This window comes from Xiphophorus couchianus, chromosome 12 (genome assembly GCF_001444195.1).
Source record: "Xiphophorus couchianus chromosome 12, X_couchianus-1.0, whole genome shotgun sequence".
In the NCBI taxonomy this organism is placed as follows: domain Eukaryota; kingdom Metazoa; phylum Chordata; class Actinopteri; order Cyprinodontiformes; family Poeciliidae; genus Xiphophorus; species Xiphophorus couchianus.
In genome coordinates, this window is record NC_040239.1 from 29,481,600 (window position 1) to 29,495,127 (window position 13,528).

Here is a 13,528-nt window from a genome sequence, read left to right on the forward strand (position 1 = left end):
TTGTAGTTTTTAAGTTGCATGATCTTTGAAATCATGTTTCAAAAATCATGTTTCAAAAATGATTTCTTGTAGAAATGTGTGATATTTTACGTTATGCTGTGCTGCCTACAGGATCTGTCGCCCTACCTGCCAAGTGTTATTCCTGGACTTAAGGCGTCTCTGCTGGACCCAGTGCCTGAGGTGTGCCTAGTGAACACAAACATGATCACAGTGCTAATATTGACGGGCGCCTTCCATGTATGAAATTTAAACATTTCCTCCCCGGTCCAGGTGCGTACCGTCTCGGCCAAGGCTCTGGGCGCCATGGTGAAGGGGATGGGAGAGTCCTGCTTCGACGATCTGCTGCCTTGGCTCATGGAGACTTTGGCGTCCGAGCAGAGCTCTGTAGACCGCTCCGGAGCTGCACAAGGTCAGGAGTCCTCCTCTTTATCTGTAAGAGTCTCATCTTGCAGCTCGCCCATGTCGGGGATAAAACGTTTTGACGGTCCTCTCAGGTCTGGCTGAGGTGATGGCTGGACTCGGGGTAGAGAAGCTGGACAAGCTGATGCCAGATGTGGTGCAAACTGCCAGTAAGGTGGACATCGCTTCTCACGTCAGAGACGGTTACATCATGATGTTCATCTACCTGCCCCTCACCTTCGGAGACAAGTTCACTCCCTATGTGGGACCCATCATCCCCTGCATTCTCAAGGTGCTGCCCGATCGGAAAGTTTTTGCTTTTGAATTTTAATTAGCCAAAAATTTTATATCAGCCAAAAAACGAGCGTCGGATTATATTGACTTGCATCTAAATCTAAGGCATCAGAACCGTGGTCATTTCTGCTCTTAGAATGATTGTTGTCGGCCTTTTGATCACAATTCCAGAATGATTTACATTTGGTTTTCCAGGATGCAGATAAACATGGAAACACATTGGTTAATAACACTAAGTTACAAAAAATTGTTTTTGGAAGTTGTTGGGGGGTTTTTGTTTCCAACTGAAATAGGACTATTTGCATGCTGACTCCAGAAATGACATCCATTTTTCTCCATCAGGTCAGGTTTTTATTCTAACTTGATTTAGAGAAATCCAATCTTCTCACTAAATCAATAAAATTTTTGTGACATTATTTGTTCATTTCTGTTAATATTTATCATCCCAAAAAGGCTGTAGGAAAAAAAAAAGTTTTTATAATAGAGTGTATTAATTAAATGTTACAAACTTGGGATAAATTGAATAATAAACACTGATCAGGGTAAGTCCATGTGAAGTGAACATTTTGTCTCCGTCTCTTTTTCTGTCCTGATGGAGTCTCTCCTCCTCCTCGTCACTCATTGATCCAGATTCTCAGGAAACCGATCCAGATGTGAGAACAAGTCATGAGTTTTGATGCTCATGTTGCTCCATAGCTCAGAAAGTTGACCTGATTGAGTAGAACCAATGGGATTGTTGGATTCAGCTCATCAAAATGACCCTAAAACAGTTGAACAACCCCAGACAATTTTTTGGCTGTTGACCAGTGTAATCAGTGGATCAGTTGTTCTCATACCTATAGCTCTCTGTTTGAGTAATACCACTTGATCAAGCCTTTTCTAACATTGCATGCTGCAGCATAAGTAATAAAACTGTGTACATTTCCTGCCAATATCGGTATCTCCCAACACTCAAAGCTGCAATATTGGAATCTTCTCTAAAATAAAAACGCTGCATGAAACCACCCCTGGTTTTAACGTCTGTATCCTCTGACTCCGTCTGCCAGGCTCTGGCCGACGAGAACGAGTACGTGAGGGACACGGCGCTGCGAGCCGGCCAGCGAATCATCAGCATGTACGCCGAGACCGCCATCGCCCTGCTGCTTCCTGAGCTGGAACAAGGCCTGTTCGACGATCTGTGGAGGATCAGGTCAGAGCATAACATCAGCGATGAACAGTGGGGCTGAAACGATTAATCGAATTAATCAGTTATTGAAGTAATCGTTAACCAATTCAGTAATCGACAGCTGTTAACTGGATTGCTGATTTCTGAAAGAACCTCACACTAGTAGCAGTAATTAGGCCCAAACTGTACAAAAGATATATTTTGCATTTAAGATAAAAAAAAAACAAAAAAACGTCTTTGCCTGCAAGTATGTTCTACCTCAAACTCTTCAAGTGACAGTTTTAGCTTCACCTGGTTCAAATTATGCAAAGCAGAAAAAACGTCACCTATTAAGCACTTTTTGCTATCCAGTTATTAATCAGTTAATTCAAAACTAATTGCCAGATTATCCCTACAACTACAGTGAAAAGTTAAAAGAAAGGGCTGAAAAAAGAGGTTTCTTTTTGGCTGCAGACTGCAACAAATGTACACTTAAGGAATCCTATGTTGTTGCTTTTTACATAACAAAAAGCAACATAAAAAGTTATGAGATAAAAGAATTTCTCACTACCTTTTAAAATGAGAAATAAATTTCTTATTTAAAAAAAGGTATTGCTTGTTTATTTGCACTTTTGAATGCATTTCAATTTTTTTGTTTAACAAAAGTTTTATGTGGTAAAATGAAAAATGTGCAGAATTTTTTTTTTTATCCAATTCATTGTCAGAATAATCCATGGATTAATCGATCGCTAAAATAATTGTTGCAGCCCGATGAGTGGCTGCAGGATAAATCGTCCTCCTCTTGCATCTTGATGACTGAAAGTTCTTCTGTGGCTTTCCAGGTTCAGTTCAGTCCAGCTGCTGGGCGATCTGCTGTTCCACATTTCAGGAGTAACGGGAAAGATGACCACGGAGACGGCCTCAGAGGACGACAACTTTGGCACGGCCGCATCCAACAAAGTCAGCAGACCTTTCCCCTCATGAATCCACTGCAGAGCAGATCCATCCCCCCAAATATTTACATGCCACTACAGAGGCATGGCTGTGGTTAGTATTTGGGTTATAAAGGTCTCAGCTTTCCCTGTCCTCCTCTCAGGCTATCATTTCTGCTTTGGGAGCTGATCGACGGAACCGCGTGCTGTCGGGCCTGTACATGGGCCGCTCCGACACCCAGCTGGTCGTCCGACAGGCTTCTCTCCACGTGTGGAAGATCGTCGTCTCCAACACCCCCAGGACCCTGAGGGAGATCCTCCCAACCCTGTTCTCCCTCCTGCTGGGCTTCCTGGCTTCCACCTGCCCTGACAAGAGAACGGTAAAAACCCGCTGTTTTTGTTTTTTGTTTGTTTGTTTTTTGCGACGCCTGCTGGTAGCATCAGCCCTCTAAGCGTGGCGTTCTCCGCCACTGCTGTGGTTTCAGATCGCCGCTCGGACGCTCGGGGACCTCGTGAGGAAGCTGGGGGAGAAAATTCTCCCAGAGATCATTCCCATCCTGGAGGACGGGCTGCGCTCAGACAAGAGCGCCGAGAGGCAGGGCGTCTGCATCGGGCTCAGCGAGATCATGAAGTCCACCAGCAAGGATGCGGTACGTTCAAGGAAACTGGCGGAAGCGTTGGGATAAAAGCGAAAACCCAACTGAGCCGGCGTCGTTCATTCAACAGGTGCTCGTCTTCTCCGAGTCGCTGGTCCCCACTGTGAGGAAGGCTCTCTGCGACCCCCTAGAGGAGGTCAGAGAGGCTGCAGCCAAAACCTTCGAGCAGCTCCACGCAACCATCGGCCACCAGGCGCTGGACGACATCCTGCCTACGCTGCTGAAGCAGCTGGTGAGCAACACGATCAGTCCAAAAGTCATGGTTTAAATATGCTTAACATCTCTTGTAATTATTAATTTTATTTTATTCCCAGGATGATGAAGAAACAGCTGAGTTTGCTTTGGATGGACTGAAGCAAGTCATGGCAGTGAAGAGCCGCTCTGTGCTGCCCTATTTGGTTCCAAAGGTAAGCTGTCGGTCAGTTTTTCTCTTTCAGTCCTTTCTGGAGTTTGTGTCTGTGATTAATTTCCTCCTCCGTGTCCTGCAGCTGACCGCTCCTCCTGTGAACACCCGGGTTTTGGCCTTCCTCTCCGCTGTGGCAGGAGACGCTCTGACGCGTCACCTGGGCGTCATTCTCCCCGCCCTCCTGTCTTCGCTTAAAGGGAAGCTTGGAACAGAGGAAGAAGCTCAGGTACATCCAGCATCTGTTCATACATTCTTTTAAGATTTATTTTGGCACTTGTTGCCTTTATTGAACTGTACATAGTCGTGGAGCTGTTTGTTCTTTCTTTATGTTCATCCGCTTTACTAGCATAAATAATAAATTAATTGACAATTTACAGGCAGATTTCAATAAGTAGGAATATAATTTAAAACTTAATGCATTTCAATCATCAAAAATTATGCACAGACACATTTCAGCTTCTTATTCCTGTAATTTTTGATGATTATGACTTACAGCTCATGAAGACTGTTAGTTTTTATGAAAGTTATAACATCACACTAGATGAAAAACAGATTTTAGAACGTGACTTGACAGTTGTGATCCTCCACAAGGACGGTAAGTCACAAAGCTTATGGATAAAGAGGTTTGCTGTTCAAACTGAGCTAAATTAATATTATTGGAAAGTTTAGTGGAGGGTAAAAAAATTATGTTCCTTTCAGCTGTAAGCCATAATGATCAAAGTTCACTAAGTGGATAAAATATGTTTGTGTGTGATTAGTTCATACAAGTTTCACTTTTCAAACTCAGTTGAATGAAATGCTGTTCATGTTTTACGGTCACTTTCTGCCGCTGTTTAGCAATGATGTCAAAATGCTCAATGTTTTTACTCTACTTTGCTCAAAATGCTTGTTTTAATTATATTTTTTTGTACAGAATGCATAAAGTCCCCAGTTTTACAACTTATATTTGACCTAAAAATATATTTTATCTAAGGGGACCAAACAGCAAAGCTGGTAATAAAATAACATTTTTGGTTTCGTTGCCCTGGTTTCCTGCTGGTTTATTATTCTCTCCCAAGAACACTTCGTCTTAGCAGATTTGATTTGTTTTAATGCAATGTTTTAAATAAATAAATAAACATTTGACACTGATAATCATGTTGGTGATTATTCTACCAATGTTAAATAAATGAATCAATCCCTCAACCTCTTTTGTTAACACTTTCTGCATGTTAGAAGCGTTGAAAAGTCTAAAAAAAACACACAAAAAAAAACCCTGATTGTGTCGTTCAGGAGCTGTGCAGCTGTCAGAGCGTGATCCTGTCTGTGGAGGATGAGGCAGGTCAGAGGATCATCATCGAAGACCTGCTGGAGGCCACGCGGGGCGCCGACCCCGGCCTGCGGCAGGCCGCCATCACCATCCTCAACGCTTACTTCGCTCGCACCCGCCTGGACTACAGCGCCCACATCCGCACGCTGCTGTCAGGCCTCATCCGCCTTCTGAACGACTCCAATCCAGAGGTCCTGTCACAGAGCTGGGACACCATCAACTCCATCACCAAGGTTGATACAGAAAGTTTAGCTTAGCTTTTCTGCTAAGAACGCCCACTGTGTGGACTCAGCAGTAACTCTGTGGCGTTTGTGGTGCAGAAACTGGACGCCAGCAGTCAGCTGGCGCTGATCGACGACCTGCATCGTGACATTAAAGCAGTCGCTGCTGATGTGAAAGGTCAACACCTGCCCGGCTTCTGCCTCCCCAAGAAGGTGAGGAGAAAACTCCCAACACAGAAAACACCTGAAAAAGCTCTGTGTGCTGCTTCCATTAGAAAGTAGAGGATGAATGGCAGCCTGACAGGCCAATCAAATGCAACATGGAGGTTATTCTTCTAAAGCGTGTTTCAAAGAAGAGTTTGGGAGCCGTTTGTGGCCCCTGGACTGATTTTGTGCTGCCCACTGACAACAAATCAAGAATGAATTAAATAAATTAGGATAAAACTACAACTTTTAATTGAAAATCTACTTACTAAAACGTTAGATGCAACACAAAGTGTTTATCTTTTCCAAGCTTCCTGTCTGTTGTCACAGTAACTGGAACCAAATCTCCACATTGACTTGTCTAAATCTGAAAACTTAACTTACTATAGCAACTATTTTCAAATGAAGACCAGTCTTGATCCTGTTTTTTCACTGAGAATGGATGAATTTTATTTATTCAAGTTTTTTTCAGTTCTCTTTAATTGAGCCCAAAATAATATTGAGAAAACTGGAGGCTTTTCATTTAACGTTCAAAAACAATTTGAAGTTTTGGATCTACGATCTCGTTTCTACAAAAACAAATCTAATTACTGTTTGTTCAACTACAGCAGTTCATGCTTAGTGATTAAACAAGTGCATAAAAAACTCACATCATATTTGGTGATTTTAGTTTTTAGAAATCTTAGTTGTTGTTTTTTTTATTATTTCAAGTACTTTTGATCTGACAATTTTGGCCCAATTGACAAAATGTTACAACACCCCTGCTCTAAGGTGAAAAAGAAATTAAATATTTTTAAAAATCATAGCTTTTTTTGTCATTTTCCTACACTCCTATGTTTGATTTTAAAAATAGCTGCAACAAGTCAAATTTCTTCACAACAAGAGCATAAACAGACCACATTCAGTTAGATGAGGCCAAAATAGAGATGCTGAGCCAGAGTGTAAAAAAAATGCAGCATTCAGTGAAAACCAACATAAGCGCCATGTAGCTAGCTAGCCCTGTCACTATAAGCAATAAATCAATTAATCCTGAACGTAATAATCATTAATATTTTTTAAAAGTCTGTTTTGTTTACAGAGACTTTATAATCTATTTAATATGGTTTCAGTTGTGTGTGGGGTTTTTTTTCCCGTCTTTTTTTTATTTAAATATTTCAAATATCTTCCAGTTTCAGTGTTTTTAGAAAAAAATTATTTTCATTGATCTCTGAGGGTGCCAGTTTTCATTTTTATATAATTATCATAACATTACTTAAAAATGGTCTCAAAACAACATTATTGCAATAATTTCATCTATAGCCAAATTTATTGTGGCAGGCTGAATTGCACCAACCAATCAAGCACAGTCTGATTATTAGAGATTTGTTGGGTTTTTTTAAATCAGGAAACATTTCAGTCGCTCATCTTTTATTGCAGCACTGCCGGGAAAGGAAATGATTTAAATGGTGCAAGAAAATGGTCAAAGTTCGTAACTCAACCCATCTGATTCTGTGGTGAATCCGTTTGAGAGAGATGTTCAGACACAAACTATGACTCAAAAAAGGTCAGCACCAAACAGGAGTTACTTTGAGTTATATTAGTCAACGTCTGCACACTGCTGGCTTTTATTAAACATTTACACGAAGCAAAATGTTGTATTTTCTCACATTAATGTCGTCTCTGTTATCCTTTTTATTGAATTAAATTTGAAACACACTTGATAGAATTTAATGGCACAGACTTGATAAAAGGTTTGGTGCAAAGCCTAAATTATTGGACCAATCGTCAGCAGAGAGTAACTTTTCTCCTTTGAAACGTCTGAGTGTTTTCCTCCCGTTGGTGGCAGGGTGTGACGTGTATCCTGTCGGTCCTGAGGGAAGGCGTCCTCACCGGCAGCCCCGAGCAGAAAGAGGAGGCAGCGAAAGCTTTGGGTGGAGTTATCAAGCTGACCTCTCCCGAAGCGCTGCGCCCGTCCGTAGTGAACATCACAGGACCCCTCATTCGCATCCTGGGAGATCGCTTCGCCTGGACGGTGAAGAGCGCTCTGCTGGAGACTCTCACCCTGCTGCTAGCAAAGGTTCTTCTTCTTCTCAGCTGTTGAAAGAAACCCACCATCGAAGTCCCTCAAGGTCCGCGGTGTCTAATCTGCCACGCTCCGTCAACAGGTGGGCATCGCCCTGAAGCCCTTCCTACCGCAGCTGCAGACCACCTTCCTGAAGGCGCTTCAGGATTCCAGCCGCGCGGTGAGGCTGAGGGCCGCCGAGGCTCTGGGTCAGCTGGTCTCCATCCACACCAAGGTGGACCCGCTCTTCACCGAGCAGCTCTCGGCTATTCGCAACGCCGAGGACTCCGGAGTCAGGTGTGCACTCCGGCCAACAAGTCCGAATTTGTCTCGGACATTTTTATTTATTTATTTTTTCCAATAATCTAACTAATAGATTTGTTCCATATGGTAACATCCACAATAACAAGTTTTCAGATTTTCTTTCTTTTTTTAAGTGCCCTGACTGGTTGTGTAGCAATCAGAATTGTTGTTTGGATGCTGAAAAGAAGCCAGACTGATGTACTTTCACAACTGGATTGATTTATTTGCATGTAAAACCTTATTAGAGGTAACTTCAAATGCAATTGTCATGGAGACGGGAAAATAGAGGAAAAAAGGGAAATGGGTGAGAAATAGAGGAGAGAAAGAAGGATACAGATAATGTAGGATAACACCGATAGCATTTATTCTTTCTTTATAAGCCGATAACGCAACAAAAAACTTACGACAGGCACTATTTTAGGTTTAACATAAATACGCTGTAATAACCAGATCAATATTTATGGCCCTATGAATCACCCAGCAGCTGTTCCCCAGAACTGACACTCTGAGATAAAAAGGCCAAGAGACGAAAATAGAGATGAGAATGCTCCTTATTTATCAGAAGAACCCTTCATGTCAAAGTCCATCATCATTTCTTGTTGATAGAGGTGAGTGAAGTGAGCAAGTGAGTGTTGCGTTCAGGAGTTTTAGGAAAAATGAGGCCGTCAGGGAATCATATGCAGACATTTAAAGGTTGAGAAGTGAAGAAATTTCTAATTAACACTGATAATAGTGTCATTACTTAGAACAGCTATCATTTGGCTTAGCAGCTACTTTAAGGGTGGCATTTAGATGCTAAACCAGGTAATAATAAATGAAAAGCAGAGTTGGCAGCTGCAGTTTAGTTTATCCTAATGAATGTCTGCTACTATTTTATGCCCATGTGCTTCCATTTGTTCTATTCCTTCTTCTGTTTTGTACCCTGATCATTCTGCACCTCCTTACTCATCCATTGGATTTTAGTTCATGTCTCTTCTTAGGTTGGTGGTGCTATGAGTTCTGAAGATAAACAGCAATAAAGATTAAATGAGATTTAACAAGGACAGTTCACATGCACTTCCAGACTAACGTTTTCCCACTGGCAGGGAAAGTCATGCTAAAAAAAAAAAGAAAGAGAGATGTAACTCAGCATATTTGTTTTTTATTATTTTTAGTACATGCTGAAACTTCCGTCATCTTTTTGATATTTCGTCATAAAGATCACTTCTGCAATCTATTCTTGAAAAGTAATGGTTTAAGTGCGTCCGGTCAAATCTAATCGGTGTTATTTTGAGTTGAGTCTCAAAGCTTCATTTTTGTGTTACAAGCAAAACATGAAAAGCGGTGGAGTTGATAACTCTGCATTTGACACCTTTCCCTAAATGTCTTCAGCTCGAGTCTTAAATATCCTTTACATCATATCTATATTTGTATGTGTTTACTGATGTGTAAGTCTTGCCTCGGCAAACAAATATATGGGTTGTCCTGACATCAATCCTCCAGCAGAAAGCCATGACATCTTCACAGTTTACTCTCATTTTCTTCCTCACGTTAAAGCTAATAAAGCTTTCAGTACTTTTGGCCTCGTGCGTTTATTTGAGGGGTGTGGCTATTTGTGTTTGCAGGGAAACCATGCTCCAAGCGCTGAGGTTTGTCATTCAGGGGGCCGGATCAAAAGTGGACCCAGCCATTCGCAAGAACATCACCACCACGCTGCTGGGCATGCTGGGACACGACGAGGTACGATAGCAACGGGGAGATTGCTCGCGACGTCAAGCCGAGCCAGGCTTCTTAAATCTGCGGCCTCACACGTTTATTGTTTGATGCAGATTCTGCAGCAGCTACTGTACAAACCGAGAAATACTCGAATAAAGAAAGCAAAAGCTTAGAGCAGCCGCTGCAGAGGAATGCTCTGTGGAGTCGTTTTCTCTCTGATCACAGTCGGGGGGGGGAAAAAACGGAAGTCAAAGAGAGGATGTGGTTTTCTCAATAGGTGGTTTAGACTCTTCATGTCTCTTTGTAACACAGAACCTCTTTCTGTCTGGCTGTCTGCTCTGTGTGTGGGTGTGTGTGTGTGTGTGTGTGTGTGTGTGTGGGCGTGTGTAGGATGCTACTCGAATGGCCTCAGCAGGCTGCATTGGTGAGCTGTGCGCCTTCCTGTCAGAAGAGGAGCTGAAGAGTGTGTTGCTTCAACACATCTTAGGTTTGTTTTTTAAGTAATAAAAGCTTTTTTTTCTTCCTCGTTTTGTCATATACACAAGCGTCTTATGTGACACACAGTGGTGCATAGTGGTGAACATGATGATGAGTTCTAAGCCTTTTTACAAAGAAGGATCTGGAAAGTGCGGTGTGTGTTTGTGTTCAGTGTTGGTGAACATTTTTCACAATCTGCTTTGGGAATGTTTCTGTTTGTTTTGCACATCAAAAATGTTGTCCCAGTCAGTGGGATCACATAGGAAGGACATGTTTACATCATTTTGTAAGACCTATCACACATTTTCAGGGGAATTGATTTCTGGACTTTGACTGGGACATTCTAATGTATAAATATGGATGAATATACTTTGATCAATGCCTCGCATTGTAGATCTGTCTGTATATGTAGGATTGCTGTCCTGCAGTTTTCTTTCATGTTTGTCTTGTACTTAGCTCCGCCCCCGCCCCCATCAACGCTCATGCTGCCACCAGCACCAACGGCTGGTTCTTTGGAGGATATTATATTAAGAAAGTTTTCGTATGTTACCATAAGCAAAGAAAAAGAGTCATTTAATTTCCTTTTTTAAGTGTAATTACATTATATTGTATCATGTTTCTATGGTACCCATGTTGCCCAAGGCAGCTTGACTGCTGAGTGTGTGTGTGTGTGTGCGTGTGTGTGTGTGTGTGTGAGCAGAACAGAGCTAACGTTTTCCTGCCTCCCTGCAGCGGACGTGTCCGGCGTGGACTGGATGGTGCGTCACGGCCGCAGCCTGGCCCTGGCCATAGCGGTGAAGTCGGCTCCTGAGAAGCTGAGTGGGAAGGATTACTGCGACACCGTGACCGAGATGGTTCTGACCAACGCCACCGCTGACAGGGTGAGCGCAAACGGGTCCGAAGCCGATGCGCAGCTTCAACATAGATCCGTCGCATGTTATTGTTTAGGTCCGGAAATGTTTACGCGTGGGCAAAACGAAAAAGACTATTCTTTTCAATTCCATTGAAAGCGGCGTTGCTGCAGTAGAACAAATCCGTTTAACAGAATGAAACAAGGAAATGTAGATATTAATTTAGTGCAGTGCACCACTGCAAAGGGGAAAAAAGGCAGAAAAAACGTTTAAGAACAACTCAAAAGCACTTGCATTCTTCATTTTTCTTGTCTGTGTCATACAGACCCGTTGCCATAGCAACTGACTGACAACAGCTCCACTAATGTATCAAGGATTCAACACCAAAAAACATCCATTCATTTCCCACACAGAGAACTGAACATTCAGTCCGTCACAGCATCATGTTTTCATGCTTCATGTTTATATTGAGATCATTAAGAGGCGATCGCCTGAACACAGCAGTGGTTGATTAGCTAATGTAAGCAGCTGCTTTACTAATAATCTATCAGAGAGTTGATGTGTGGGTCGCCTTTTTCTCTTTAACTGAACTGAAACACACCGAATTCCACAGCACATCTACATGTTAAGGTTATCATAGCCAAGCTAGCATAGCTGACCTACTTCCTTCTCCCTCTTTTTTTTTTTTTTTTTTTATGAAAACTTTTTTCTGCCTTGTGAAAGGTGACACCCTGAGGGATTTGTACGTGTGACGTCATACTGCAACGCGTCTATATATTATCCTCTAAAGATTTAACCATTTTAGCAAATTCTAATATTGACCTTTATGGGTTTCCGTAACCAATGCGATTCCTCCTGCAGATCCCCATTGCGACCAGTGGGATCAGAGCCTTGGGCTTCCTGATGAGGCATCATCTCAGGATGGAGGGAGGCAGTGGCGTTTCACAGCGCATCATCACACAGTTGGTTAAGGTGAGACAAAGGGAACTCTTCACGTCCAGCTGGTAGTCAGATTCACTTCCTGTTTTTATTCCTGCAGGTGAGGAAAAAGGGAGAAGTGGGCGAACAGAAATGATCTGGTCTGTGTGCTTTGTGACTGTAAATCACATCGCTGAGAACGGATTCAGCAGAGGCTGTCTATGGGGAAACAGTTGATTTGTGACATTACAGTTAGTTTAAATGAATTTCCTTTTAGTCACGAATCAGCAAATGTTAAATAAACGGTGGCCTGTTCAATGTACAAGTTTATTTAGTTGAACTGAATGGATCTGAGAGGATAAATCACAGGATTTATTGCTGGGGTTTAACTGGACCTCGTTCACCAGTTTGATGGAAACTGGAATTGTTGCCAGAGCGTCTCATACACTGATGTCAGCTGTAACTTTTTCTGATGCAGTCAGTTTGCAGTAAATATTTTTTTGTGATGTTTTGACCGCGTGCCCCCCACAGTGTCTTCAGAACCAGTCCAGTGACATCAGGCTGGTGTCGGAGCGAGTGCTGTGGTGGGTGTTCAGAGAGCCAGCCACTCCCTCCATGGAGCCCAGCCTGATAAAGCCCCTGCTGAAGAGCCTGCTGGACAACACCAAGGACAAGAACACCACGGTCCGAGCCCAGAGCGAACACACCATCGTCAACCTGCTGCGGCTCCGCCAAGGAGAGGAAATCATGCAGGTGGGTTTCACAATTTACTGCTGCTACTCACACACGAATGATATTCCCGCAGTAAAGCCAGTGGCTGCGTTTCTATTAACCGTATAGGCACGCATATTGGGATTATGAAAATACAGTAAAAGAGTTTAAGTGACAAGTAATCTCCTCGCTGAGCTGCTATTGAAGAAATGCACCGCTCCCAACCAAAAACAACCAATCAGAGCCAGGGGGAGGGTCTTAGCGCTGTCGATCAACCTCGTGTTCTCGCTGCTAAATTGTGCAAAGGGTGGAGAAACGATTTACAGTTACAGGAAAACTATCTGCTGTCATCAGTGGCTGTGCTAGCTAGCCTGACCATTCATGACAGACCATGCTAGCTGCAGTGTACCAGAGAGCAAGTGCCACACAGAGAGATTATTGACAGCGTTAAGACCCGCCTCCTGGCTCTGATTGGTTGTTACTAGTTAGCACTGGGAGAAGGCAGAGGAGCTCGAACTTTTTTTCTCACAGATTATCTCTCATATCATGTTGTTTCTACTTAATAGCAGTCTCAACAAATATGTAGACATATTTTTTATTAAAGTTAAATACTGCAGCTTTAATAGACATTCCAGTTTTGGAAAAGCTTCTGTTTTTCAGTAGGTTTTTGCGTGGATTTTGTTTTTTTGTACGCAAAAATACACAAAATTTGTGTATTTCGTAAAAGTGCAATAGAAATACCTTTTTCACATCACACGTGTCACATGACCAACAACTGTATGGTTCACTTTTGTAACATGTCAAGTGACTATAGATGAGAATTAGCTCATTAGCTTGAGCTGTACAATGTCCCTTTCTATATTACTAATGGTGATAAAGTCGAAGAAGATGACAGGAAGTAGTAGGAGGTTGATGTCGCTGCATGTTTTCTAATGACTTATCACATGAAAAAACTAATTCGTGCGTG

At 42.4% G+C, this 13,528-nt stretch overlaps 1 protein-coding gene across 1 annotated transcript in view; it reads left to right on the top strand.

Annotated features, from left to right (window-relative positions):
• The window catches only part of gcn1 (GCN1 activator of EIF2AK4), a 38,905-nt gene that overhangs the window by 24,585 nt on the left and 792 nt on the right, over window positions 1-13,528 (top strand). The window contains exons 38-56 of the mRNA XM_028034244.1: window positions 112-180; window positions 271-409; window positions 495-691; window positions 1,740-1,882; window positions 2,680-2,797; window positions 2,934-3,149; window positions 3,255-3,419; window positions 3,496-3,657; window positions 3,740-3,832; window positions 3,914-4,057; window positions 5,104-5,373; window positions 5,461-5,574; window positions 7,391-7,621; window positions 7,710-7,903; window positions 9,514-9,628; window positions 9,995-10,091; window positions 10,814-10,962; window positions 11,794-11,904; window positions 12,382-12,603. Coding sequence (XP_027890045.1) covers window positions 112-180; window positions 271-409; window positions 495-691; window positions 1,740-1,882; window positions 2,680-2,797; window positions 2,934-3,149; window positions 3,255-3,419; window positions 3,496-3,657; window positions 3,740-3,832; window positions 3,914-4,057; window positions 5,104-5,373; window positions 5,461-5,574; window positions 7,391-7,621; window positions 7,710-7,903; window positions 9,514-9,628; window positions 9,995-10,091; window positions 10,814-10,962; window positions 11,794-11,904; window positions 12,382-12,603 — 2,949 coding nt within the window. The remainder of the gene's footprint in view (window positions 1-111; window positions 181-270; window positions 410-494; window positions 692-1,739; window positions 1,883-2,679; window positions 2,798-2,933; window positions 3,150-3,254; window positions 3,420-3,495; window positions 3,658-3,739; window positions 3,833-3,913; window positions 4,058-5,103; window positions 5,374-5,460; window positions 5,575-7,390; window positions 7,622-7,709; window positions 7,904-9,513; window positions 9,629-9,994; window positions 10,092-10,813; window positions 10,963-11,793; window positions 11,905-12,381; window positions 12,604-13,528) is intronic.